This window comes from Scylla paramamosain, chromosome 6, assembly GCF_035594125.1.
Source record: "Scylla paramamosain isolate STU-SP2022 chromosome 6, ASM3559412v1, whole genome shotgun sequence".
NCBI lineage: Eukaryota > Metazoa > Arthropoda > Malacostraca > Decapoda > Portunidae > Scylla > Scylla paramamosain.
This window is the reverse complement of record NC_087156.1, coordinates 4,019,479-4,046,515: the sequence shown is the minus strand read 5'-3', so window position 1 is coordinate 4,046,515 and position 27,037 is coordinate 4,019,479. Positions and strand designations below refer to the sequence as shown.

The following is a 27,037-nucleotide window of genomic DNA, read 5'->3' as shown; positions in this document are numbered from 1 at the left end:
CCTTAACTTCATTTTGACAGCAACATGATAATGGCTATCTATATACCTGAATGAGACTCCCCATGAAGTATAGTGTCAGAAAATATGTCACTTGTAACATTTCTTAATTATGACCCTGCAGTTCATCTCCGTAGAAAGTAGGATGATTCTAATAACAGCAACTAGAGCAAAGCTTGCATGATGCAGGTCTTATCTGAGGTCACAGTGACTGCCACTTCAATGTTCCTCCACCACATGATGCAGGAGTTGGAGGCCAAGACTTGTCTAACCATGGCCACAAGGGAGGTGCTTTTGAGCTGTACAAGAAACTGCCCCAACATCTGTGGTTACCCCCTAGGAGACCACCCTAATTTTCCAGTATTCTTATCACTTAGAATCTGGTGATTGTAATTTTCAAATGAAATCATGAAGTACAAAGAGGAGTATCACTATAACCTTGTGAACAGCTTAAGTCCATAATTTTAGTGGAATGTCCTACATTTAAAATTTACCATAAACTTGGAGAGTTAGGTGTGTTACCAGCAAAATGGAAGACTGCTGTGAGTCATATCATAGGTAGATTAGCATATATATATATATATATATATATATATATATATATATATATATATATATATATATATATATATATATATATATATAATTGTGTGTGTGTGTGTGTGTGTTTGTCCCACATTAGAAGGGCCACTCTTGCCATCCAGACCAAAACCAGTCTTAACTTTCGCCTAGGAGTGGATGAGTGTCCCATGTGTAGTCAACTATCAATGTAGGCATAACATGCCACTGAGCAGTATGTTAGAAAGAATAGCCATCCAGGATGAGTAGCCGTTATCATTTGGAAAATTTTCTTGGGCAAATTACAAAGAAGGTGGGTGGCTCAATCCAGGTGCAGGGAGAGTCATCATTATCAGAGTTACCAGAATAATCAAATGATCCATCATCCTCACGGAAAAGATTGTGTCTCCTCTACATTCAAGGAGGTATGGCATTTACTCGCCATGATTACTCATTACGTACTAACTCTGAGAGTGTAACCAGGACCCCGTATCTTCAAGACTGATAAGCCAGACACTCCCAGAGGAATAGTTATTGCCCATACAAAGCAAGCATGAAGAGCAAAAACAAGATATTTGAAAAACGTCATGTGACGTGAGAAAACTGTCGGCGTATCCAACAGAAGCACATAAGAAAATAATCATTATGTGCTAAAAATGTTGCTGGAAGAATAACAACAAAGTGCATCAGCAACACAAGGAGTACATCTGGCAACAGCAGGGGAATTCCCAACATGACTCACCAGTGCAGGGATTTCAAAATGGTGAATTGCACCTTTCAAATGTTTTCATTGTTTTACAGAAATGGTTTTGGATTGTGAGGTAGGAATTTTTTTTTTTTTGTAGCCTGTGGGGGTACACTTTACACATTAAGCATTCTTTTCACCAAATGACTTTGGAGGTACACTTTACGCATTAAGCATGCTTTTCACCAAATGACAAGTAAATAGATTTACATCAATATAATATATATTTTATTCATTTAGTAATTTCATTTACCTTGTGTGAAAATGCAATGGCATAATCCAAATAATGATCTTAGTCTAGCATTTTGAAATTTCCAAGAATTCACTGATATGTAAATATACATATATACATTTTATTTTACAAGATCTCTTCTAAATTAGAAATTTCTGTCTTTATCCATTTTTTTTTGTGTATGGATGGACAAAATACATGAATCAAGTTCTGAACACAGTGTTCAAAGAAATGAGAAAATATTTAGTATACAAGTTCAAGAATGTCTGGTATGGATTGGCTTTTATTTTTGGAGGTTCCCTGTCTTACCCTTACCACATCATCCTGATCCTTCCTATCCACTCTCCCAATGTGTCTTCCTAATGCTCTAATTCTCTATCCTTGTTACCACTAATTCAATGATTATTTAATTTGTATTATATACATCCAACAGATTTTTAATAAAAAGGTACTGCTAGATTTACAAATTTGATCAATGAGCTATGAACTCGTACTGCTTCTCTGTGCAGCCCTTCACCTATATGTTGGTCTGTTTCTCTGAAGAGAACACGAACACACCAGGACCACCATCAAGTGCCCTGATCAACTCCTTTCCTATCTCCAGCAAAAGTACCTTTCATCTTTTTTCCCATAATTTCCCTCTAAGAAAGGATGTAAGAGGAGTAATCTACAGAGCTTGTGGATAGTGTCTGCTGATCAGAAATTAATTTGAAATATGTCTCTATGGCATCTGAGATTAGACATACTGACAAATAAGAAATACTGAGATCCTTTGTAAAACTTACGTGGTAAAACATATAGAGAAGTGTAATATATAAATTAGTAGTCCAGACTGGTTGTGATTCTTTACAGTAGTCCCAAAGAGATACAGGTCCTGGAAATTTTGAATCTACAGAACAGAACTTACATATTTATTTAAATAGACTGAATTTCACAGGAAAGAAAGGAATAAGAGATGAAACTAATAAACTCAGGATACAATAAGGAAGAAATAATTTTTATAATTTGGTCCTTAAAATAAATTTCATAGGAAAGAGAATAAGAGATGAAGCTTATAACTTAGATACAATAAAGAAGTATCTTTGATGATTTGACCTTTAAACTACAATATATGTAACTAAAAACTAAAAATAATTAAAATCCATGATGAAAGTTATCACATCCACAAATGAAAGCAGTTATTCATGAGAAAAAGCATGAAATCCTGGAGTTAACAATTATTGCTTAGTGTGTTTGCCTGAGAGAAAAAGCTGCTGTGGCAGCCATGCTTAAGAGTTAAAGGCACATCTGTTTCAATATTCTCAGTGAGAGAAATGGAGGTTAAAAGTTTAAAATATTAGCTGGATACTGGCAACCAATAATTCAGATAGTTCAAACATGTAAGGTTTGCCTTTGTATTGAGATGACAGTATGATAACTTGAGTTGTGTCCCTCGGTTCTTGTTGCGGATGCTTGTGTGTACCACTCTAAGAAAAATTCTGCTTTCATGTTCCAGCTGATGCAGGAACATCTGTCACTTGATTCATTCTGCACCTCAGCTGGAGGATTAAGAAAATGTAAATCACAGAAAATTCACATGAAATATTTCCTTATGATAATAAAGGAGTTAACATTTTCTAGTTCAAGAGAGAGAGAGAATATAGCAGATGCAAAAAATTAAATTCCATTACTATATGCACCAGACTGACATCCCCTGTGAAAGGGAGGGGGAGGTAGCCACCTACATATGCACATGATCACAACACTCCTTCACAACTTGGCTCCTATTGTGAGGTCTGATCCTTACTAATTAAACTGAAGATCAGTTGCTTAACATAACCTAACCTAATCTTGTCACAACCTAATCCTGGTTTTCACAACAAATCACTACGTCATCTGTGAACATCATAGTTCGTGGGGATTCCTGTCTGACCTCATCAGTCAGTCTGTCCATCACTCCTGCAAACAGGAAGGGGCTCAAAGCCAATCCCTGGTGCAGTCCCACCTCCACCTTGAAACCCTCCATCATTCCTGCAGCACACCTTACTACTGTTACATTGTTTTCATACCTGTCCTTCGCCACCTTCACATATTTCTCTGCCACTTCCAAGCACCTCATGCAATACCACAGCTCTTCTCTTGGCACCCGATCATAAGCCTTTTCTAGATTTATAAACACACAATACAGCTCCTTCTGTCCTTCCCTGTACTTCTCCATCATCATCCTCAGAGCAAATATTGCGTCTGTTGTGCTTCTCCCTGGCACGAATCAGAACTGCTCATCACTGATCCTCACCACTCTTTGCAATCTCATTTCCACGACTCTTTCCCATATCTTTATTGCATGACTCAACAACTTAATTCCTCTATAGTTGTTGCAGCTTTGTACATCTCCCTTGTTCTTGAAAATTGGCACTAGCACACTTTTTCTCCACTCATCTGGCCATTCTTACTCTTTTTAACAAATTCATCATCTCTCCAGTAATTTTATCAATGTGTCTGTCCAGAGTCAAATTTTCAGTAACTGTTACTCCCAAATCCTCTTCCTCTTTTGACTTCTTTAACTTCACACCTTCCATCTCATAATGATATTGTATTCTTTTCTTACTCTTACCAAACTCCATTACTTTACATTTACTTAAACTTAATTCCATTTGCCAAGATTTACTCCATCTATTTATCTTATTTAAATCATCTTGCAGTATACCATACAGTCATTTACATTTTCTACCCTTCTCATCAGCTTAGCCTCATCTGCAAGTAAGTTCATATAACTGTCTATTTCTTCATTTATGTCGTTCACATATATTACAAACATTATCAGTTCCAACACTGACCCCTGTGGGACACCACTAGTTACTTTCGGCCAAGATGAATTTTGGTCTTGTATTACTGTTCTCATCTCTCTATCATCCAGATAATCCTCCATCCACTCCAGCAGTCTTCCTCCGATCTTTCCATATTTTTTTTATCCTCCATAGCAATCTTCAGTGCGGTACTTTGTCAAATGCCTTCTTCAAGTCTAAGTAGACATCATCAACCCATCCGTCTCTCTCCTGCACAATATCAACTACCCTTAAATAAAACAACAGTAAGTTCAGGGAGCATGATCTTCCCCTCCTAAATCCAAATTGACAATCTAAAACTTTATCTCTTTCCAACTGTTCCATCCATCTTTCCTTCATTGTTTTTCACATAATTTTCCTACAACACTAGTCAAGGGCACTGGTCTGTAATTTAGTGGATTTTCCATATTTCCTCCTTTGTATATTGGTGTAATATTTGCTCTCTTCCAATCTTTTGGTACTCTTCCCTGTGATAGTGATGTCATCACTAGACTGTGAATTTTATCACCCAGCTGTTCTCTATATTCCTTCAATATCCAGTTTGATACTCCATCTGGACCAATTGGTTTATTTACTTCAAGTTCTTTCATCATCTTAAATATTTCTTCATAACTGACTAGGATTGTGCTTAGTATATTCCTCACCAACTTATCCCTTCCGGCATCAAACTCCCCTTCCACAGTATATATCGATCTGAAACTATTGTTCATAACCTCCACCATGTCCTGTGCATCATCATAGATTCTTCCTTCAACTTTCAATCTTCCTTCTTCATCTTCCCATTAATATGTCTAAAGAACAGTTTGGGTTAATTTATACACTTATCTATTATATCTCTTTCATAGTTTCTTCTCTCCATTCTCAACGTACTTATTTCTAGCATCAATAAACTCTCTCATCTACTCTCAAGTTTTCCTCTTCTTCCATCTATTCCAAGCATTTGATTTACAATTTCTAGCATCTTTGCATTTTGTATTGAATCATTCTTAACCCTTTCTACATCTTGCTCCTCCTTTAGGTACAAATTTCTCCATAGCAAAATTATATACCCTTATAAATTCATCCCATTTTTCCCGAACATCTTCTAAATCTTCAAAGTCTTTCCAGTCCATGGCAATTAAGTACTTTCTTAATTTTTCAAAGTCAGCTTTACTATATTTAAATCTTCTTACCTTATAATTTTCATCAATGATTACATTTTCATATTTCAAATTAAATTCCATCAACACATGATCACTTTTACCTAGAGGGCTATCATAGTGTATAGTTTCAATAATCCATGTCCTTGGTAAACACTAAATGAAGTCTTGATGATTTATCTCTTCCACTAAATCTGGTATCACAATCAACCCATTGAGTCATCAAGTTTTTCACTGCCCAGTTTAATAGTCTATTACTCCATGAGCTCTCACTTCCAGTAGTTGTCAATGTCTCCCAATTTATCTCCTTACAATTAAAATCACCAACAATAACTATATCACTACTTTCCATCACTATCTTTTAAGGATCTTTTTAGCACATCTACCAACATCTCTTCATGCTCTTCTTTTCGCCAAGCGTTGGTCATAGGTGGCACGTACACTCCTACATAATTCATTATCCTTCCATTTCCACTTCTAATCATCACTTGTAGAATTTCAGACTTGTCTTCACTTTTTATTACCGTCTTCACTTTGACACATTTTTTAGTCAGAATTGTCACTCCACCTCCTCTCTTGTCACTTCCATTTTTCATCCATAAATTATATTTATCATCACCAATGTCAGGAGTTCCCCATTCATTTTTCCATTTTGTCTCACATAATACAACAACACCCAGTGCAGTTCTGCTTAACAACTCATTCAATTCCATTTTAGTTAACATTAATACATTTATATTAGTATAACATACCTTACTTACTGTTTGATGTACTATTTCTTTATTCTCATATCTCTTACTCTCCAGAAAACTTCTCCTCCATTCATCGTGTTTTTTTGTTTAGCCTCATTTACCAGTTCCTTTTGCTTCAACCTTTCAGCCTCATCCATATCACTGTTTATCCATACATTCTTATGTTCTTCATCTACAGACAACCTCCAAGACCCATTAATTACTTCTTCTGCTTGTACCTGTGTTGCAAATCTTATTCTTATGGGTCTCATTTTTCTTCTTCATATTTCCCAATTCTATGGAACTCTTCCATTTGCTTTACTACCTGGCTGTCTTCACTTGTCACTTTCTTCAGTAACCTGTTCAACATTTTCTTTTCCTTTTCCTATCTTTGAATTCTGCTTACTATTTTCTCTTCCTTTTAAACCAAATACAATTACTTGCTTATATATTTCTACTAGTGTCTCTCACTAACTTTTTCTCTTCTTTAATGACATTTACCACTTTTGTCTCAGGATTTGTTTCTCATTTTCTTGTTGTTCTATTATTTTCTTTAGGGATTCTTCTTCAAATTTATGTTCATTTAACCACTTATTTTCCCTCATTTCCACATCCTTTACACTTGCCTTCATTTCCTCATTTCTTTTCTGAACAGTTTTTACTTTTCCTTTATTTGTTTCTTTAAACAGTCATTTTCCACCTTTAACTTCTCATTTTTATCTTCCATCTCCATCAACTTTGCCATAATAATCACCAACCTGTCTCCTTCTGGTGTGCCTGCAATGTCTTTATTCCCTCCACTAACTTGTCCATCATTTCTTCCATATATAAAATTCTTCTACACTGCAATCTATAATTTAGTTCTCTTTCCTCACCAGTAAAACCTTTGAAGAACCCCCGTTCTTTTGGGGTGCCGCCCTCCACCATTTTGTCCAAATTGTAAACAAACCAACCAAACTCTCCTAGAGACGGGATAAAATAATATACTCACATACTGTTTACCTATTTACCACCTAGGTATTCCTACGTCTTCATATCATAACTTGTTCCACCACGAGCGATTTGTTTTATTCCTTCCTTCTATATGTAGAGCACTAGGAAACACATCCTGTCAGCTCTGCTGCTGCCGTGTGTGTGTGTGTGTGTGTGTGTGTGTGTGTGTGTATACACACACATTTTGGTAATGTATTTTAAGAGACCATTTATTAATACTGGATGTGACCTATAATTTACTTATACTTATAAATAGATTAAAAATTTACCTGATGGAAACCACCAATTTAAGTCACGTTGAAAAGAGTCTTCATATCTTCCAGGGTCAGTTTATTACTTGTCTTGTGTTTGGCACCAGACAGTATTCCATCTGCAAGCTGGAGTTTCTTTTCTTGGAGCTCAATTATTTTTTTCTCAACAGTATTCTCTACGATGAATCTGAAATACATATGAAAATACCTCAAATTTCACTTATGGAGGGAATACCTGATAAGGAGAGGCAGAAGCTCTTATTACATGACCATCCCCTTTTGGAGACATTTTTAATTATGGTTTCCTTAATATTAAGGTTGGTCAAGTGCTTATGTATATTGTAAAAACTTTGAGATGTCTTGTTGTTGAAGGTTTGGAAGACATCCAGATTGAGCATGTAAAGCAACTACTCCAGTCATTCTATGAGGAATTAAGTGAAGAGGACCAAAAAGAATCAGTCAAGTCAAATAAGGATGAAGCTAAGAAAGAGGAAGGTGGCAAAGACATGAATAGCAAGGCTGACCAAAGTTTTTCAAAGGCAAAAAATCGGCTTACTGTTTTATTGACATTGATCCATTTATGAATAAGAGTTTAAAATTCAAATGTGTATAAAAGAGACAATGTTATTATACAAACACATGGGAAAAAAATCCGATTGTTCTTAACCCTTCTATACCACTAGTCCAAAATGTGTACATGCAACAACGTAAAAAAGTTTCTCCTATGTACTGCCATGGGCAATGTGTATCAGTGATATCATTATTTCACATGAAGTTTCTATGGTGGAAACAAAGACTTCTAATAGAGAAGTTTGTGTGGCTGGGTGGCATGCACTCAGCTTAAACTTCACAACTCATTCTTATTCCATTTCCATTCCCATTATGCATTATTTCATGATAATGCAATGACCAGAAAACAATAGCAAAGCAAGTTTTAGTAACAAGAGTGAGGAGGAGGAGGAGGAGGAGGAGGAGGAGGAGGAGGAGGAGGAGGAGGAGGAGGAGGAGGAGGAGGAGGAGGAGGAGGAGGAATACAATACAAAGGAATACTAAGGAAGACAAACAGCAACAGACCCTGAGGTCCTTACTAGGCTTTGTTGAAACTATTTGCTAACTACCAGTGATAGAGACAGGACAGCAAAGCAGAAGGCTCCTCCCCACCCACCCCTCCCTCCAGCCAAGGCTGGCAGGAAAAAAGGTGAAACCATGTGATATTGAAAAACCACATGGAATTTTTGTAGAGAGTGAAAAGGAAATACGTAATCTACATCTGACTATTAGTGTTTGTGGGCAAAGGTGTTAAAACTTGGTAAATGTAATGTTGTGTGCATCGTGTACGTGGATGCACAGTGTGTATGTCAAATGGGTGGTGTGGCAGCCTTGCCTGGCGCTTTCTAGGGAGGCAGCAGTCAATCAAGCCCCAGCTCTGTTCAATTCACTGAGATAGCATACTTTCCCTGTAGGGTTGCCGTACACTGGTTTCCCTTTGCAACATTGATCCTTGTTAGTTCCTTTAGTTCCCGATGGTGATCAATACTTGACAAGGCCCTCTCCAAACACAGCCCATCACAGGTCGAGAGTAGTAGTGGTGACCATTAACTCTGGGATATCTGTGCGTGTTGGCAGTGTTGTGTAGCGTGTATGTAGACACAGCGTGGAGTCAAAGAGGTGGTGTGGCAGCCTTGCCTGGTGCTTTCAAGAGAGGCAGCAGTCAATCAGGCCACTGTACTGCCATACAACCACTGTAAAAGTGCACTTCCCTTTAAAGGATGCAGTGGTGACCTTAAATCCAAATGATGGTCATCAACTGTCAGGGCTCTTGACTATCCACAGCCCTTCACAGATCGAGAGCAAAAGTAGTGACTGCTCACTCCAAACTATCTGTCATGTATGGAGGTTGAGAATAATTAAAGCTAACAGGCAATTTTGAGCACAATCAGAGGCCCAGGAGATCAGAAAAGCGCAAGTTATTCGGAGATGACCAGTGACAACTGGAGATAAGATTCAAAGTATTTGTCTAGGTGAACTTTGAATGTTTTGATACTACCTGAGTCAACAACATTTGATGGCAGACCATTCCATATATTTACTATGCAATTAAAGAAAAAGTGTTTGGCTTCATTTTTTATGAAATGTTTACCTACAATTTTAAAACCATTGTTTCTAGTGACATTTGATCGATCAACTGATAGCTATTTTTCAATATTCATATTTGTGAAACCATTAAAAATTTTAAAAAGCGTAATAAGGTCTCCTCTTACTCTGCTTCTCAAGAGAAAATAAATTTAGTTCCTTAAACTAAAGGAGGAGGAGGAGGAGGAATACAAAGGAAAGCCAAACAACAGACCTCTTGGTCCTTGCAAGGCTGTTTGGTAACTATTTCTAACTAGCTACAGAGAAGGGAGACAGGACAGCATAACAGAAGGCTCCTCCCCACCCACCACTCCCTCCAGCCTGTTTTAGAGATTTTGGTGAAACTTTTGCTGTTGCCTTGGGCATATCAAGAGCTTTTGATAAGAGTCTGGCACAAAGCTTTGATTTCTAAACTACCCTCCTACAGCTTCTATCCTTCTCTCTGTAACTTCAATCTCAAATTTCCTTTCTATTGCTACTGTGATAGACAGTCACTGTTCTTCTCCAAAATCTATCAACAGTGGTGTTCCTCAGGGTTCTGTCCTGTCACCCACTCTTTTCTTATTATTCATTAATGATCTAAACCAAACTTCTTGTCCTATCCACTCCTACGCTGATGATACCACCCTGCACTTTTCCATGTCTTTTCATAGACGTCCAACCCTTCAGGAAGTAAACATTTCATGCAGGGAAGCCACAGAACGCCTGACTTCTGATCTTTCTAAAATTTCTGACTGGTGCAGAGCAAACTTGGTATTGTTCATTGCCTCAAAAATTCAATTCCTTCATCTATCAGCTCAACACAACCTTCCAAACAACTATCCCCTCTTCTTTAATGACACTCAACTGTCCTCCTCTTCTACACTGAACATCCTCAGCCTTTCCTTTACTTATAATCTGAACTGGAAACTTCACATCTCATTTCTAGCTAAAACAGCTTCTATGAAGTTAGGCGTTCTGAGACGTCTTCACCAGTCTTTCTCATCCCCCAGCTGCTAACTCTGTACAAGGGCCTTATCCATCTATGTATGGAGTATGCTTCACATGTCTGGGGGGGTTCCACTCATACCACTCTTCTAGACAGTGGAATCAAAAGCTTTTCATCTCATCAACTCCTCTCCTCTAACTGACTGTCTTCAGCCTCTCTCTCAACGCCGCAATGTTGCATCTCTAGCTGTCTTCTACCGCTATTTTCATGCTAACTGCTCTTCTGATCTTGCTAACTGCATGCCTTCCCTCCTCCCGTGGCCTCACTGCACAAGACTTTCTTCTTTCTCTCACCCCTATTCTGTCCATCTCTCTAATGCAAGAGTTAACCAGTATTCTCAATCATTCATCCCTTTCTCTGGTAAACTCTAGAACTCCCTGCCTGCTTCTGTATTTCCACCTTCTTATGACTTGAATTCGTTCAAGGAGGAGGTTTCAAGACACTTATCCTTCAATTTTTGACTACTGCTTTGGACCCTTTTCTGGGACTGGCATCTCAGTAGACTTTTTTTGTTTATTGGATTTTTGTTGCCCTTGGGCAGTGTCCCTCCTACATAAAAAAAAAATAAATAAATAAAAATAATAATAATAATAAAAATAATAATAATAATAATAATAATAATAATAATAATAATAATAATAATAATAATAAAAATAAAAAATAAAAAATAAGAAATAAATTGTGCCAACATGGAAATAATAGGGAAAAGTACCATGCAGTATGGAAAAACTGACATGGAATTTTCATAGGAAAGGATGAAAGGAAGTTCTACTATTCACCCTATGGTGAACTCTATATGCCTATCTGAAAGTTAATATAATTTATAATAAAATTGGTGTCTGTAAAATAAGAGTTTATTAGTGAATTTAGTAATTATTCAGACAAGAAGAGAGCTTGTTAGGGATTTGCTTTTAAATATTTGTCTGTTTACGATTTCTGCGGGAAGTTTATTCCAGATATTTACTGTGCAATTAATTAAAGAAAAAATGTTTGGCCTCATAGGATTTAAAATGTTTGGGTATAATCTTGAATCCATTATTTTTTGTTAGGTTAGAATGATCAATGGTAAAATATTTATTTGCATCAAGGTTACTATATCCTCTAAAAATTTTGAACACTTCAATTAGGTCTCCTCTTATCCTGCACTTTGTTAAACTAAATAGGTTTAGTCCTTCCGTTCGTTCCTCATATGGCTTATTACACAATCTTGGAATCATCTTTGTGACTCTACACCGTATCTTTTCTAGTTTTTCAGTGTCTTTTTTGTAATATGGTGACCAGAACTGTACACAGTATTCTAGAGGAGGAGGAGGAGGAGGTGTAGCTTGCCCAGGGTATTTCACTGACCAAAATTTATAACAGCAGTGTTATGTTGATAAATTTCTCCCAAGTAGAAACTGGTTGAGTGCTACATCAAGAAGGTTTTATAACCTACCTGTGAATTGTGACAGGCTTGGTCTGGCCAACTCGGTATATGCGATCACAAGCCTGAGCTTCCATTTGGGGATTCCAGTGCATGTCTAGCATAAACAAATGGTTGGCTCCTACAAGGTTCAGGCCAACACCTCCAGTAGCCAAAGACAGAAGCATCACCTTTAAAATGAGGCAGTAAATTCTGCATTAATATCAAAGTAATACATTTTTTCTTAAGACATGGCAATATTATGAACAATCATTATTTTAAGCACAAGATGTAGAGTTAATAAGGTTTATATTCATTAAGTTCCAATCAGAGTTTCTGTTTTCCCAGGGAACAGAATATAAGGAAATTATCAGATTGGACTACTTTACTCTCTACATTGCTGTCAACTAATTTTCTTTTTCTCTTCTTTTCTTTTCTTTTACTTTATTTTATTTTATTTATTTATTTTTATTTTCATTTTTATTTTATCTATTTGTTTTTTATTTCTATTTATCTAATTAATTATTTTATTTATTTATTTTATTCTTTTTTTTCATTTATTTTTTATTTTATTTATTAATTAATTTAATTAAATTAATTAATTAATTAATTCATTAATTCATTAATTATTATTATTTTTTTTTTTTTTTGCACAAGGGAGAACAATCCATGGAGAAACACAAATTGCAAAGAAAAGATCCAGTAACTGATTTTCACCCATCTCCCTACAAAAGAAAAGTCAATTTTGGTTTGGAGGAAATGGATTCAGGTAGAGTTCAATCTACTAGTAAAAGGGAATGATAGAGCTGAGATACCAGCTAATTCTTGCATCAAGAAGGTGGGTGGGATGAGAGCAGGAGGAGAATCTTGTGCACCAAACCCATGGAAGGAGTGGGGGAGGCATGCACTAACCAAGTTCAAAAGAGCAGTCAGCATTAAAAAGGGAAGACATGCAACATTGCAGTGAGCTGAAAGGTTAGACAGTCAGTCAGAGGAGGAATGTTTAAGCTGAAAAGCCTTTAACTCAAACCTGTAAAGACATGTAAGAATGGAGTCCCATATGTAAGACATACTCCATACAGGAACATATAATGCCCTTGTTTAAAGCAAGCAGCTGTGAGATAGCAAAAAATCTTCCAGAGATGACAAAGGACACTTGGCTTCCTAAGGCATTAGAGAAAATTAATGAAGTTAGGATCAGAGAAAGTGTGTTGAATGTATACCCCCACACCAGTGACTATCACCTTCATCATGGACTCAGCATAAAGAAATACTTCTCTTACATGGAAGTAAAAATTATTCCATGGAAAATCAGCATAGCACCTCCTTAGACAATTCCACTTGGCAGAAATGTAATGCCAGAAGCACCCCTACTTTGCTGGCTCCTAAGGCAGTACTAGAGATTGGACAAGGTACAGAAAAGGTTGTGACTGGAGGAGCCCAATGAAGTGAACAATTTGACACTGTAAACTGAAGGGTTAGAGGTTAAGAAAGAGTTAGGATGTTGGGCATAATATCTTCAAGGTGATCAACTATACAAATAGGGTGCTGCACCAGTTGCTCTAGAAAACCTGGTTTGTTCAACAACAGCAATAACTATTTCTACTACCACTACATCAAGAGTAACATGAATAACAACAACAGCAACTATTTCTTCTACTATTACTACAGCAGCAGCAGAACTGCTGCTGATACTAGTTTTACAAGTTGATCATCAATACTCTGGCATCCTTTAATTTGGAACCTCATTTAATCTGGCTATAATCTCTACCTTTTAAAAATCCCATAGCCATGTGATTAGCTCACTGCCTGCAGCCACAGATGGCACAACAGTTGTAGCATGGCACCACTGTTGTGTGAATTTTCCCTCTGCATCAAAAATTGCTCCTGAAAGACACCTATCATTTACCAGGTATTTTATATATCTTACATATTATCAACATCTGTATGGAGTTATATGGACAAACTGCTATCCCTCTGTTGTCTGTGGATTATGTCAGGAAAAAAGTAAAGCAAGAAAAAAGTAATGAAAAATAATAGAGCACCAAACTATGCTCTATATGTAAGTATAAAAGTCCTACTAGATTTTACATTAATACAGTAAAATCCCTCTCATCCGGCATACTTTGTCCCCTCACCACCAGAGTGCACTGCTTCACGCCAACCGCGGCCCACTGCACTGTGTTTACTCAGTGACTCAGTCCCGCCCGCGTGTGCACTGTTTATCGCCTGACGCCTTCATCATGCCTAAAGTTGTAGAAAAGAGGAAGTGTGTTGTGCTTACACTTAAGCAGCTGATCAGATCAGCTGCTGATTAAGATCTGCCGATCTTTGTTATGATAAGATGCATGAGTGTAGGGTGGTGATTGTGGACATAATTTCACTTCTATTCAAGTATCTGGCATGTCGGCGGTCCCGTTGATGCCGGATAAGAGGGATTTTACTGTATCAATTTCTGTATAGAGTTATATTGACAAATTACTAATTACTATTGCTCTGTTGTCTGTGGAGTATGTTAAGATAGAAATGAAGCAAGAAAACCCAAGAGCAACTTTGATAATGGGAGCAATTTTGTCTTAAACTGCCAGTCCATTGACAAAGCCCAGTAGTGTGTGTGTGTGTGTGTGTGTGTGTGTGTGTGTGTGTGTGTGTGTGTGTGTGTGTGTGTGTGTGTGTGTGTGTGTGTGTGTGTGTGTGTGTGTGTGTGTGTGTATTTACCTAATTGTATTTACCTAGTTATGATATATGGGAAAGGAACTAAGCTCGTACTGTCCCGTCTCCATAACTGTTTTTATCCAACTTTTCCTTAAAGTCATGAATATTCATAGCATACACCACTTCCCCTTCCAGTCCATTCCATGCCTCTATGCTTCTATGAGGGAAGCTAAACTTCTTTATGTCCCTTCTGCAGGTTTTTATTTTAGTTTTCTTCCATGTCCTCTTGTTTCTCTTTCGTTCATTATAAAGAGATGTTCCCTATCTAGTTTTTCCATCCCACTCAGCAATCTGTACAATGCAATCATCACCTCTCTCATCTTATTTCCAAGGTTGGGAGTTGCATTCTAGCTAGTTGCTCCTCATATGACAAATCTTGCAATTCTGTTATCATCTTTGTTGCTGCTCTCTGTATTCCTTCCAACTTTCTTATGTGCTTTTTTTCATTGTGGTGACCAAATTACCGCTGCGTATTCTAATCTTGGACGTATCATTGTGGTGATTATTTTCCTCATCATTTCTGTATCCAGATAAGCAAAGGCAACTCTTGTTTCTTAGTAGGCTGAGAGTTTCACCTGTTATCTTGTTAATATGTTTTTCTGGTGATAAATTCTCTGAGAAAATCACTCCCAGATCTTTTTCTCTTGTTGTCTTATTTATTGTTTCATTTTCCATCTTATAGTTATAGCTACACCTTCTGTTACTTTTTCCAAATTCCATCTTTTTACACTTACCAGAGTTAAATTCCATTTGCCATCTGTTGCTCCACTCCCACACCTTGTCTATATCTCTTTGTAATTCTTCACAATCTTCCGTTCCCTTCACTTTTGCATCATCAGCAAAAAGACTCACATGCTGGATACATTCTCCACCATATCATCTATGTACACCACAAACATTATTGGTGCCAACACTGACCCTTGGGTGACCCAACTTAATAATGGGCTCCACACTGATGTCTGGTCCCTAATTATTGTTCACATCTCTCTGTTTTTAAAGAAATCGTCCATCCATTTCAGCATTTTTCCATTTACATCACCTATCTTTTCCAGATGTGTGTGTGTGTGTGTGTGTGTGTGTGTGTGTGTGTGCAATCGGTGCTCAACAATTCTTTTCTCAGATTTTTTTTTTTTTTTATTTGTGACCTTATTTCATATTAGCTATGACTTCAAAAGAAAAAGGAAGTAAAAATCATGGCACTAAATACAAACATAACACATTAACAATAAAAGTGTCACAAAAGCTCTATGGTGTTTATGTTTGTCGCCTGTGTGAAGCCTATGGCACAGCATCATCAGCTGTTTAGGATATAACAAAGCAGCAGGAAAAATTGAACCAGTCCTGTACTGATAGTAATTCAAAGAAACAGATGTGTAAACAAGAAACAATGAAAGATGAAAAGAGTACAGATCATGATCAACTAATCATGCAGAGACTTTGACAGTGAAGGAGTAACGGTATGGGCATATCTGGCAAAATTGTTAATATATTTTATAGAGTTTGGGCTAGAACATCACTGTGAGTGGTTATAGAGATTTCAGCATTTCAGTGTGTAAGGTTCATAGAGAAAAACAATTGGTACACCAGAAAGGTGCAGCAAAATACATTGACTTGTTTGTCAGATTTGTTTCCTGACATTTGTGTTTGATTTACATCTAGTACAATTTTAGTTTCATTTTCTTTGGAAACATTCTTTGACATACCTGGCACACTATTTGTCTTTTTAGACATATTATGAGGTGTATTAAAGATGTCAAAGGATAAATCTTAATCTAGGAAAACAACTACAATTCAGGATGGTTATAGAACCAAGGATGCCAAAGTATTGATGGTCAACTTGTATTTACAACCTGGAGTGACACAAGACAGTTTAATGATGTGGTGACTTGCTGGTTCAAGATCCCTGGTCAGTCCAACAAGCACAACCTGCCCAGCACAGCATCCAACTCAACTTGCCACTTTAGCCACAGCCATGACAGTCACACCAGGATGATGCTACATCTGTTGTGAGTGATCTTGATTTTGAAGATTTCATTTCAATGAGATTTTCTGGAGCAATGCCCCTTGATAGCCCTACTAAAGAAGTAGATCAAGAGGGTCCACAAACAAGAAGGATACAGCAGCCTTGCAGATAAGTATGGAATCTCACCCCTTCCATATTTCCTTGTATACATAAGATAAACATCCATTTCTACACTGTCTTTGACCGATAGCTACAGTTTTGTAATGGTAAAACTCATTGCTGGAGCATTAATGTTCTTGTGAGAGTGAATATAAATAGTCATCAAGGGTATAATTCACTGCAAAGTATTAATATTGTAAGACTGCATATAAGCAGTCATCAAGAGTACAATTCACTGGAGGAGTATTAATGTTCTTGTTCTTTATCAATAGCATAATCCCCTCAAGTCCAAGTTTCATTTTTCTTATAATGCTTTTGGTTCCATTAATGCATTTCCATTTATGCATGTTTATCAACCTATGTGCCACAAAAATTAGATTCTTCTATATTTGCAACACAATCAGGTTGTATATAACTATTTCCTACAATGATCTATAATTTCATATATATATATATATATATATATATATATATATATATATATATATATATATATATATATATATATATATATATATATATATATATATATATATATATATATATATCATCTTGCCAGTTTCAAAATGATTAATTTTTGTGTCATTTCTTCCCTTGTTTCAAAACTTTTCATTATTAGACTCTTCCTTTCAGATACTGAACCAAGTGATATGTCCCATGAAATTCTAGTGTTAGACAGCATATGTATCTACTAAATACAAAGAAAATTATCAATACAGCATATATGAGCAGAATACTAAAGGAATCTGATATTCTGGATTACTGAAAACGTATTCACTTCGTATCTTACCCGTGGTCCGCGGGGATTTAAATTAAAATCTTCAACAATGGCTGCTCGATCCTTAACTAATGTTTTGCCAGTTATGTATTGGTGTCTAATTTCTGCTTCCTGTAGATGCTTTCCAACAATCTCCAGCATTGAAGTCCACTGGGATACTACAATGACTTTGTCTCTGCTGCCAGAACTCCTCAGTTGTTTGAGTTCATCAACAAGACATTTAATCTGGAAACAGAGACAAGATTAACAATTTGAGAAATTTTTAAGATGACTGTAAAAAACTACTTGTCATCCAAAAAACCATGACCACATAGGTAACTAAAAATTTAATACTTCAATAAAAATAGGTAAAAATCATGAAATCCTTAACCCTTCAACTGTGGAGGCCCAAATGGGGGCCTTCCTACCACACAGAGAAAAACAAACATTATCATAAAAAGCTAAAATCTAAATCTAATAGTAGTATCATGAATGAGAAAATTGGAATGTGAAGTATTAAAGCAGATCAATGTGATACACAAATAATTAGAACAAATATTTGGAATTCAAAATATGTCTTACATTCCCTAAAAACTTTTTCTACTATTATTTTGAAGCTTTTCCTTGCATTTTATTTCTCACCATTCTAAAACATCTCAAAAATTTGTTTACACTGAGATGCTTTTACAGAATCACTTTTAACATATTTCAAGGAATTGATGGCTATCTTATCCACTATATCTCTTCCCCAAATATATATAAATATGGGAAATATCTATAAAAACAATAAAAGTTATGAACAACAGTTTATAGTTTGCCTTTTAATATTTTAAAACAAGTAAGCCCTACATATTATCGCTAATGCTTATGACACAATTTTGCTCAGTTGATAACTTGTGACAAACAACTTATAATAAATGTTTTAAGTTAATATATACATTTGTCTTAGTTATGACATTTTCATACCTTTATGAAAAATACAAGCCCTGGACCACGTTCTACAATGCTTGGGAGATCCATGAAAAATGAGAAGAATTTCTCAAAATAAATACAGAACAAAAAAGCAAATTTGTAGCTAAGGTAGAAAAGAAAGAGGCAACAAAAATTGATCCAATGGTACATGTGCATTAGGATGATTCAATGGTATGGAGTGCATGGAAAAGATAGAGATGACAACAGACCAACTTATAGAATAAATAAATACAGGCCATAAATGAATATAAAGTCTAAAGAGAGAAAATATAAAACATAATTGAGTTGCTGTTGCCACCATCACTAAAATAATTACTCAGAAAGCACACATAATTGAGCAGGACAACAAAAACAATGTCTTGGATGTTACACAACCTTCAATTGTTTACAAATGCTGGGTGTAAGCCACTAGTAAGGATTTCATTCTTGGGAGTTGAGTTACAAAAGTACAAAGGGAGTTGCTATTACCTTGAAGCATTTGTGGTTGTGATGGTAATGATTATGTATGCAGGAAAAGAGAATTGAGACAATTTGAGTGATGAGGCCAGCCAGTCCACATAGTAATTTTTAGTGTTAAAAAAATATATAAATAAATAATGAAAAAAATTTAAATGTAAACATGGACATAGTTTCTTTTACTTATATAAGAAAATGGGGATCCACAGGTGTAACAGATATCAGAAATTTTTCAACATCTGTGGGTATCTAAGCTTCACAAATGAATAAGCAAACTGAATAAGCAAAATTATAAACAAAATAAATATATCCACCTTTGAGCTCTTGGATGTATCCTTGAAGACCGGATTGGCAGTGGTAAGCACATCAGTGCTCTCTTTCTCACTCTCATTTTCACTGATGTTCAAGGTTGACATGTGTGCTATCAAGTCTTGGTCAACCTCACTGTGTTCATCTGATACCAATTCATCTGTTTCAACACTTTCTTCATTTACCATCTGTAAATCATAAAATAGATAACAATGACAATAATAATAATAATAATAATAATAATAATAATAATAATAATAATAATAATAATTAATGATAATAATAACAACAGTAATAATCTACATATATATATATATATATATATATATATATATATATATATATATATATATATATATATATATATATATATATATATATATATATATATATATATATATATATATATATATATATATATACAAAGCTGCTAATCCTACAGGGGCTGGCCTAGACAAAGCACCACATATTCATACAAACATCTTTCACACTCTTAGCCCCACTGGCCCCTGGCAGAAAAGGATAGTCAGACACACATTTGGCCAAATTGGACAACTGACATTTCACTGAACAGACATGTGGCCAACAGATAACTAGCAAGCAATTATAGAGGCATACAATGAACCTCAGTTATCGAACATGTCCCTTTTTAATCAAATCAGTTTTCAAACAATATTTTCAATCCATAATTGCTTCAGTTGCTGTACCATAAATCAGCTATCAAACAAAATTACCTGATTTCAAATACTAAAAGACAAAACAAAAGCTGCCACTTACTCCTAATTCATAGTTTTTATAGATATAATCTTTGTTTTTTTATGAATTTGGAGGAGAGGCACAATGGGTAAGACAGCAATTTAATCTTTGAGATCCAGTAAATGTGATCCCACAGAGGAGCCTCGATGTAAACAAACAGTTTTCAGCACTCAGGAATAATCTGAGCCACCTGTGGAAACAATATCCTTACTTGATTGAATATCCTTGCTGCTGAGGAAGGGTACTGAGAAAATGCAATTGTGCAGTAATGATGGCATTGCAAGGTCATCAAGAGAGCCAAAGATGGCTCCGGAGACAGGATTACTCCTGAGCAAGCCAAAACAGTGTTTGTTTACATCAAGGCTCTTCAACAGGATCACACTTACTATATTTCAAAGATTAAATCAGTGTCTTACACACTGTGTCTCTCCTCCAAATATATAAAAACGAAGGAAATGTTTATAGAACCTATAAATTAATAATAAACAGGAGCTTTTGCTTTGTCTCTTAATATTTGAAACAAAGTAACTATGTTCAAGAACTGAATTATGGTACGGTACCTGAAGCAATCAAAAATCTGTTCAAAAAACAATTTCTTGGAAAAGGGAGGCATTCAGTAACCAAGTTTCCACCATATATGGTAATTAAGGGATAATGTTTTATTACTCTTTCTGTTCAACCCCTATCAAACTGACATAAACTTTAAACTCTGAGCTTTTTAGTAAAGCCCCAAAGCAAATTAATGTTAGTCAGCTTAACTATATGTTGATAAAGCTGATAGCTAGATGTTGTAAAGGTAAGTCAGTGTTTTCAGCATTTTGTTTGTACTTTTACTTTTATGAACTTTATTATTAACTTCCATGTGTATAATGAAATGTGCATATGTAGTATTATCTCTTAAAGTGAATAAAATTTTTGTTTCCTTTAGGATCATAGAATTCACACCAACAACAAGAGAAAGAAGAAAACTTTTGCTTGATGACTATGCCTACATCATTAATAAAAAAAAAAGACAGTGTAATATACTGGTGATGTGAATGCAAAGGAAGTTGTGGAAGACAACTAAAACCATAAGATGAATTTATTCAAAGAGAAGCAAGTAGCCTGTTCTTGAAGACAGAAGATTTAAGAAAGAGTGAGAGTCAAAAGAAAGGGATCAATCAACTCAATTCCATCTCCTCAATGATTTCCTAATTCTTCTCCAACATCAAGACAACTCTCCATCTCCTGAGGGATGGCAGATTCATTTATGAAGACTGCCAATACAAGTCATAGTAAAAAAATGCCTGCAGGAGACAGGGAAAGTACATGAAAGCAAGGACCTGAGCCATGGCAGTAGCATGTGGGTATGAATGTTGTGATTAGTAACATATTTATGATTGGATGTGACATGCATACCTCTAGCAGCAGGAATACATAATACTGCAATGGCAGGTGAATTGAATCCCTGACCAGGCTTGTTTCACCTTGTTATGGGGTAGAGAGAGATAAGCCAAGATCCCTGGATAAGAGTGAGGTCAGATATGGTGTAGTTGGATACAAGAGTATTTCTGTATGCATATATGAAGCAAGCTCACCTGGCTAATGAGTGATGGATGGCAGCATATCTGGCGAAGTCGAAGCAACAGCACCAAGAGATGGTGAGCCTTAACATTCCCACTCACAAGGGCTCCTCCTCCTAGAGTTGGGGTGTACTTGGCCTCTGTGAAAATGCAAAATATGATTATCACACACACACACACACACACACACACACACACACACACACACACACAGAATGGATATGTTTGCATGACATAGCAAACAATACCCAATTACCAGGAGCTGGAGGCTAAATTTTTTTCGGTAAACTAAAATCAAGTGGGAGCAATGTAATAGTGACTACATTATCTCTAAATAGCAAAGTGGAAGATATTAACTGGATAATAAGAGAATTTGAACTGAAATTGCTGAGGGTAGAGAGAAACAAAAGAGATAATTAATCAGACTTACAGAAAATGACAGCGATGAGAAGCTGTGACTGTATCAACAAAGATTCTTAGAATAATTTGACTTTAGAGCTTCCTTTAAGGTTGTACTTCAGACTGTGCTTAAGTCTGGGCTAAGCATAAAAGTTAAGCACAGAACCAATGTACAAAATTGTGACAATGCTAAGAATTAAAATCTTTCATTTTTAATTTTGTTATTAGCACAATGTGTTGACAGTTGGGAGCAAATAACAAAAAATAATGACTTATCTTCATGAAAGCATGATTTCAGTCTTTTTATAAGTAAATTAGATCCTATGCAAGGCACAAATATTTTGTCTCAGTGTTAATGACCATGACCATGACCATGACCAAACGCTCCCACTTAACGACTATCACTTCCTGTCTTTTTCTCTACTACAGAAGAGATGATGAATCTTACAGCCAAAAAGATCAATAGGGAAACCCAGCTGGACCTGTGACAAGACTTTTCCTCCTTGTCCAGTTAAGCAAGCCCTGGACCATGCTTAATTTTGTGCTTTTAAGCACAGTTTGGGAACTTGAGCATGAAACTAAGCATAACTTTTATGTTAAACACAATCTCTCTACTTAAGAACTTTGTTACAGCCCTAGACGTGGAAAAGATTTATTATAATGGCAGAAACAGTCAATGAACTAATAAGATGATCCCATATAAAAAAAAAGTGTGAATAGGAAAGAAGAGTATAAAGAAAAAAAAAATTGATAAAGTTGAAAAAATGGAAAATTAAAAATACTGAGTGAAGAATAACCCCATAAAATGGATGGGAAGCTTTTAAAGGACAAAGAAATTACAACAGTTATCAAGGGTCAGAAATTGAAATGATGAATAGAATAAAGTGGAGTTCTCCAGTTTTGCTCTGGCACCAGAAACTTAGTTTGCCAGCTGGTAGGTGAGCAGATTAATCACATTTTTTTTATTCATGGCTTAGAGTGAGTTCACTTATATAATATATATGAATAATATATTTCAAGAATGTAGAAGCAGAAGATGTAACAGGAGAAGGGGAGTACAAGGGGCAAGGAAATGGAAAGAGTAGAAATAGGAAGGGCATGGATGAAGGAAGAACACAAAGGAAAACAGGATGGAAAAATGGAATACTTATTGCCCACTTCTTCCTCTCTCTCTTTAATTCTTCACTCACTCCTCATCCTCCCTGTTTATGTTTATTCTCTACTTTCTCCCCATACTCCCATCTTCCTCCACTCTTCCTTCACTTCCTTGCCCCTCGTGCTCTAATTCCTCTGTTACAAACTCCTTTCCTGTCTACTTCACAATACATTCCTTCCTCCCTATTCCTTTCCTCTCCCTTCTGCTTTTGTCTTGTCTTAAACTTCCTCCCTGTCACCTCCCTTATCTCTCCAAGATGAAGGGACAAGGAAGTGATACCTCACTCTTTCCCCTTTAACTCATTCTATATAATTTATTCTCTATCCTACTTCACTCTCTCTCACCCTCATATAATTCCATTCCCATTTTAAGTCAATCTCATTCTACTTAGATCACTCACACTTCATCTTTTGCAAACTTCCACATTCACACTTGTGTTCTCTCTCTCTCCCACTGACTCTCACTTAGTCTCATTCTAATTGGCACTCACTCCCATCCCCACTCTCACTTTCACCCATACTTAATCTTTCACTTGTTTTCATAATTTAACTCAACACTTGTTTTCTCCTTTGCACTGACTTTCCCTCAATTTACTTATTCCTTCCTATCCACAGCCATTTTCACTCTATTAATCTCTCAACTCACTCACACTTACTTTCTATTCAATTCAATTCACACATACCCTCACTCTCCCTCACTGAAACTTAAGATTACTTCAACTCACACTCATGACTCCCATAAACTCTCTCTCTCTCTCTCTCTCTCTCTCTCTCTCTCTCTCTCTCTCTCTCTCTCTCTCTCTCTCTCTCTCTCTCTCTCTCTCTCTCTCACACACTTTCAGAGTCCTTCACACTGTCAATCTCCTTCAGTCATCCACACACACACACACACACACACACACATACACAGATCTGCAAACCTCAATGTTTCTTTGACATGGAGACAGAGGCAGAGCTTTTGTTTTCTGAAAATGTAGTTATGGATATTAATGCATATCTTTTGCTATTTTTAAAATGTGGATAGTATTTTCCACAGCAGATGCTCCAAGGAGGAGGATATCCAATACATCATTAATACACATATATAGTTGGTGCTACTGCCATATCATTCACAGTCCTTGATCACTGGAAAAGAGTACCTAAGATATATAAACAGGAACATGCATGATAAGAAAATGTCATAATTATATACATGTAACTGCAGGTATTATGCAATTATTATATACATATATCAGAAAAGCCCCAAAATTAGAACTCCTTAACTTCATATATACAACATATATAATATACATATTAATAATAAAAAATTATAACAACAACAACAACAACAACAACAACAACAACAATAATAGCAACAACAATATTAGTAACAACAATAAGTGCAACTCTTTATAATTCAGATTCAAAAGTACAGTAAACAGTAAACACACAACACAAACACACACACACACACACACACACACACACACACACACACACACAAAAAAAAAAAAAACACTGCAAATGCAGCAATTTTCAGGAGTTATATTCTTATCAAGAAACTAAATACTTATCACTGTCTTGTTGGTCAAGCTGCTACTCAGATACTGACACCACTCCAGCTGCATCCCATGGTTATAAAGGAGAGAGAAGCATTACATACCTAACACATTCATTTCCTGATAGCATTCAGATCATCATTAAAACACCTCTTACATTCCATGCCCCCTTTCCTGGAAACTTGTGGCACTCACAGTTTAAGAACCACTGGCTTAGATGATATAGTCATTTTAGGCAAAAAGACCATCACACAGGAACTGCTAGGGATTTTGACATGAAAGTCACCACTAAATATGAAATGGGTAGAAAAATATCCTGAAGATCTCATGTGCCTGTGGACACCAGGGAAGGATGTTGAAGAGAATAGAACCATGCATGTAGTTAATATGCATGTAGCATATTAACTACAACAGGCCATAGGATAAACCTGAGTGGCAAAGGACTGGCAAAGTAAGACGCAATGAAAGATTTAATTTAAACCAAATAAGGTCTTACTTACCATCCTCCTTGTTGGGAGGTTTGGTGGCAAGATTACTTGCATCAGACCACTTAGCTGCCTTCTCCTTTTCTTTCTCCTCATTTGATTTCATGTATTCAACCAAAGCTGACCTAGAAGTGAGAAAAATTGCTGTTATTTCTTCATAATAGTTATAATTTTTTTCGTTGTTTGTAAAAAGTTTGCACTTTACATATTCTTTATTCTAGTAAAATGTATGCAGCAACACTATACAAAATGACAAACTGCACTACTCACAGAAATCTGTAGATTCTGAGCAAGAACAGCACATGAACATGCACACACATGCACACACACACACACACACACACACACACACACACACACACACACACACACACACACATGTACATGCACACACGCTCACGCGTGTTAGTGAGACACTGTAGAAAAATATAAACAAATAACTGTGTTTGGCTTAAAGGAAGAGAAAATAGTAAAAGCAGAATTCAAAGAGAGGAAAAGGAAAAGAAACTGTTGAATAAGTTACTGAAGAAAGTGACAAGTGAAGACAGTCAGGTAGTAAAGCAAGTGGAAGAGTTCCACAGAATTGGGAAATATGAAGAAAAAATGAGATCCATAAGAATGTTTGCAACACAGGTACAAGCAGAAGAGGTAATTAATGGGTCTTGGAGGTTGTTTGTAGATGAAGAATATAAGAATGTATGGATAAACAGGGATATGGATGAGATTGAAAGGTTGAAGCAAAAGGAGCTGGTAAAAGAGGCTACCTACCTAGAGTATGTAAAGATGCGGTCATAGACTTCTCTTTCTTCTTGTGTGAGAGACAGCTCATGATGCACAACTGTTTTCTTAGGTAGATCCACAATCTTTTTCCCTGTTTGCAAATCAACCTGTCCAACAAAAGAAAATATGAAACTGGTAATCTATGGGTTGCTATGATCTCACAAATCAAAATATCTTTGTCTTTGTAGGTCTATTCCCTTTAACCATCCCCCAAAATAAGCAACACTCATATATATGTAACTTTCAGTAAACATATTACATTCCTTTATCTCTCATGTTGACATTCATATATATGTAACTTTCAGTAAACATATTACATTTCTTTTATCTCTCATGTTATGTAGAAAATGCTCCTTTGTGGGGATAACAGCCTGGTACAATACCCTCTCAATCAATGGCAGCAAAAACAGTGCCTGATAACACTCAAAGCCAGATAATGTATCATTACCTTCCTAGGCCTCTACAGTAATCTATCTATATACCAGGCCCTGTTGGCCCCCAATGGAAAGGGAAAGTCTCATGGACTACTGTTGTATACCTCAGGAGCCCAGGCACAGTACAGCTGGCCACACACATCCACAGCAAGGCCCAACATCATACATAAACTGGTTTACCCCTGCCTCTTCATAATGAGTCAACTGCTCTATTAGCTTTGAGGACATGTGCTTTGTGTCCAGAATCAGGTGTTGGGTGGCAGCAGAAAGCACTCACAAGGCAGTGCTGCTATGAGTGTAATAGCCTGAATCACCTCACTGAAACTGTTTGCTGCATCATCATAGTTCTGCAGCAGACAGCAGGGGCTGACATGGACATGGCCTGACATGGAACAAGACGATGGGCACACTGTGGCTGCTAGTTAAAGGAATGAGTAAGGAGAGATGTCAGCACAAACTTCCTCCATCATCAGCCAGAAGAAGAGTAGAATAGGCACTACCAACTGCAGAGATGTGGGTGGACAATGTTTAGATGACAGCCTTGGTGGACACCGGATGTTCATGATGCACTGCCCATGTGTCATGTTGCAGTTCATAGTAGCT

The 27,037-nt window shown here is 36.3% G+C and overlaps 3 protein-coding genes across 26 annotated transcripts in view; 1 reads left to right on the top strand and 2 right to left on the bottom strand.

Annotated features, from left to right (window-relative positions):
• Positions 1 to 417, top strand: part of LOC135101233 (uncharacterized) — a 32,644-nt gene extending 32,227 nt beyond the window's left edge. For 18 of the 20 annotated variants that reach the window (XM_064004890.1, XM_064004883.1, XM_064004892.1 and 15 more), the window contains one exon: positions 187 to 417. The gene's annotated coding sequence lies outside the window, so the exon portion shown is untranslated. The remainder of the gene's footprint in view (positions 1 to 186) is intronic. The other 2 variants (XM_064004885.1, XM_064004891.1) reach the window with 1 other exon arrangement.
• On the bottom strand, positions 162 to 3,732 carry LOC135101691 (uncharacterized). The gene is made up of 4 exons (XM_064006015.1): positions 3,445 to 3,732; positions 862 to 966; positions 675 to 725; positions 162 to 296 (listed from the first exon to the last, which is right to left on the bottom strand). Exons 1-4 carry the CDS (start codon positions 3,730 to 3,732, stop codon positions 162 to 164), a joined length of 579 nt encoding a protein of 192 aa, XP_063862085.1.
• The window catches only part of LOC135101231 (transcription termination factor 2-like), a 53,107-nt gene continuing 27,581 nt past the window's right edge, over positions 1,512 to 27,037 (bottom strand). For 2 of the 5 annotated variants that reach the window (XM_064004868.1, XM_064004867.1), the window contains exons 17-24: positions 25,989 to 26,107; positions 25,236 to 25,345; positions 21,659 to 21,783; positions 19,331 to 19,513; positions 17,622 to 17,834; positions 12,028 to 12,185; positions 7,490 to 7,658; positions 1,512 to 3,070 (exon numbers count right to left, since the gene is read on the bottom strand). In XM_064004868.1, coding sequence (XP_063860938.1) covers positions 7,508 to 7,658; positions 12,028 to 12,185; positions 17,622 to 17,834; positions 19,331 to 19,513; positions 21,659 to 21,783; positions 25,236 to 25,345; positions 25,989 to 26,107 — 1,059 coding nt within the window. In that variant the 3' untranslated portion in view covers positions 1,512 to 3,070; positions 7,490 to 7,507. Of the gene's footprint in view, positions 3,071 to 7,489; positions 7,659 to 8,741; positions 9,214 to 12,027; positions 12,186 to 13,765; positions 13,882 to 17,621; positions 17,835 to 19,330; positions 19,514 to 21,658; positions 21,784 to 25,235; positions 25,346 to 25,988; positions 26,108 to 27,037 lie in introns of those variants that run through there. The other 3 variants (XM_064004869.1, XM_064004870.1, XM_064004871.1) reach the window with 3 other exon arrangements.

Bases quoted from the DNA above. Each gene is read 5' to 3' on its own strand.
- LOC135101691 (XM_064006015.1), bottom strand. From the start codon at position 3,732: ATGATGGAGAAGTACAGGGAAGGACAGAAGGAGCTGTATTGTGTGTTT. The intron at 967-3,444 runs GTCAGACAGGAA...CCTTGAATGTAG, and splicing joins TGGACAGACTGACTGATGAG to AGGAGACACAATCTTTTCCG. The intron at 297-674 runs GTGGGACAAACA...TTTCTTGTACAG, and splicing joins GCAAGAGTGGCCCTTCTAAT to CTCAAAAGCACCTCCCTTGT.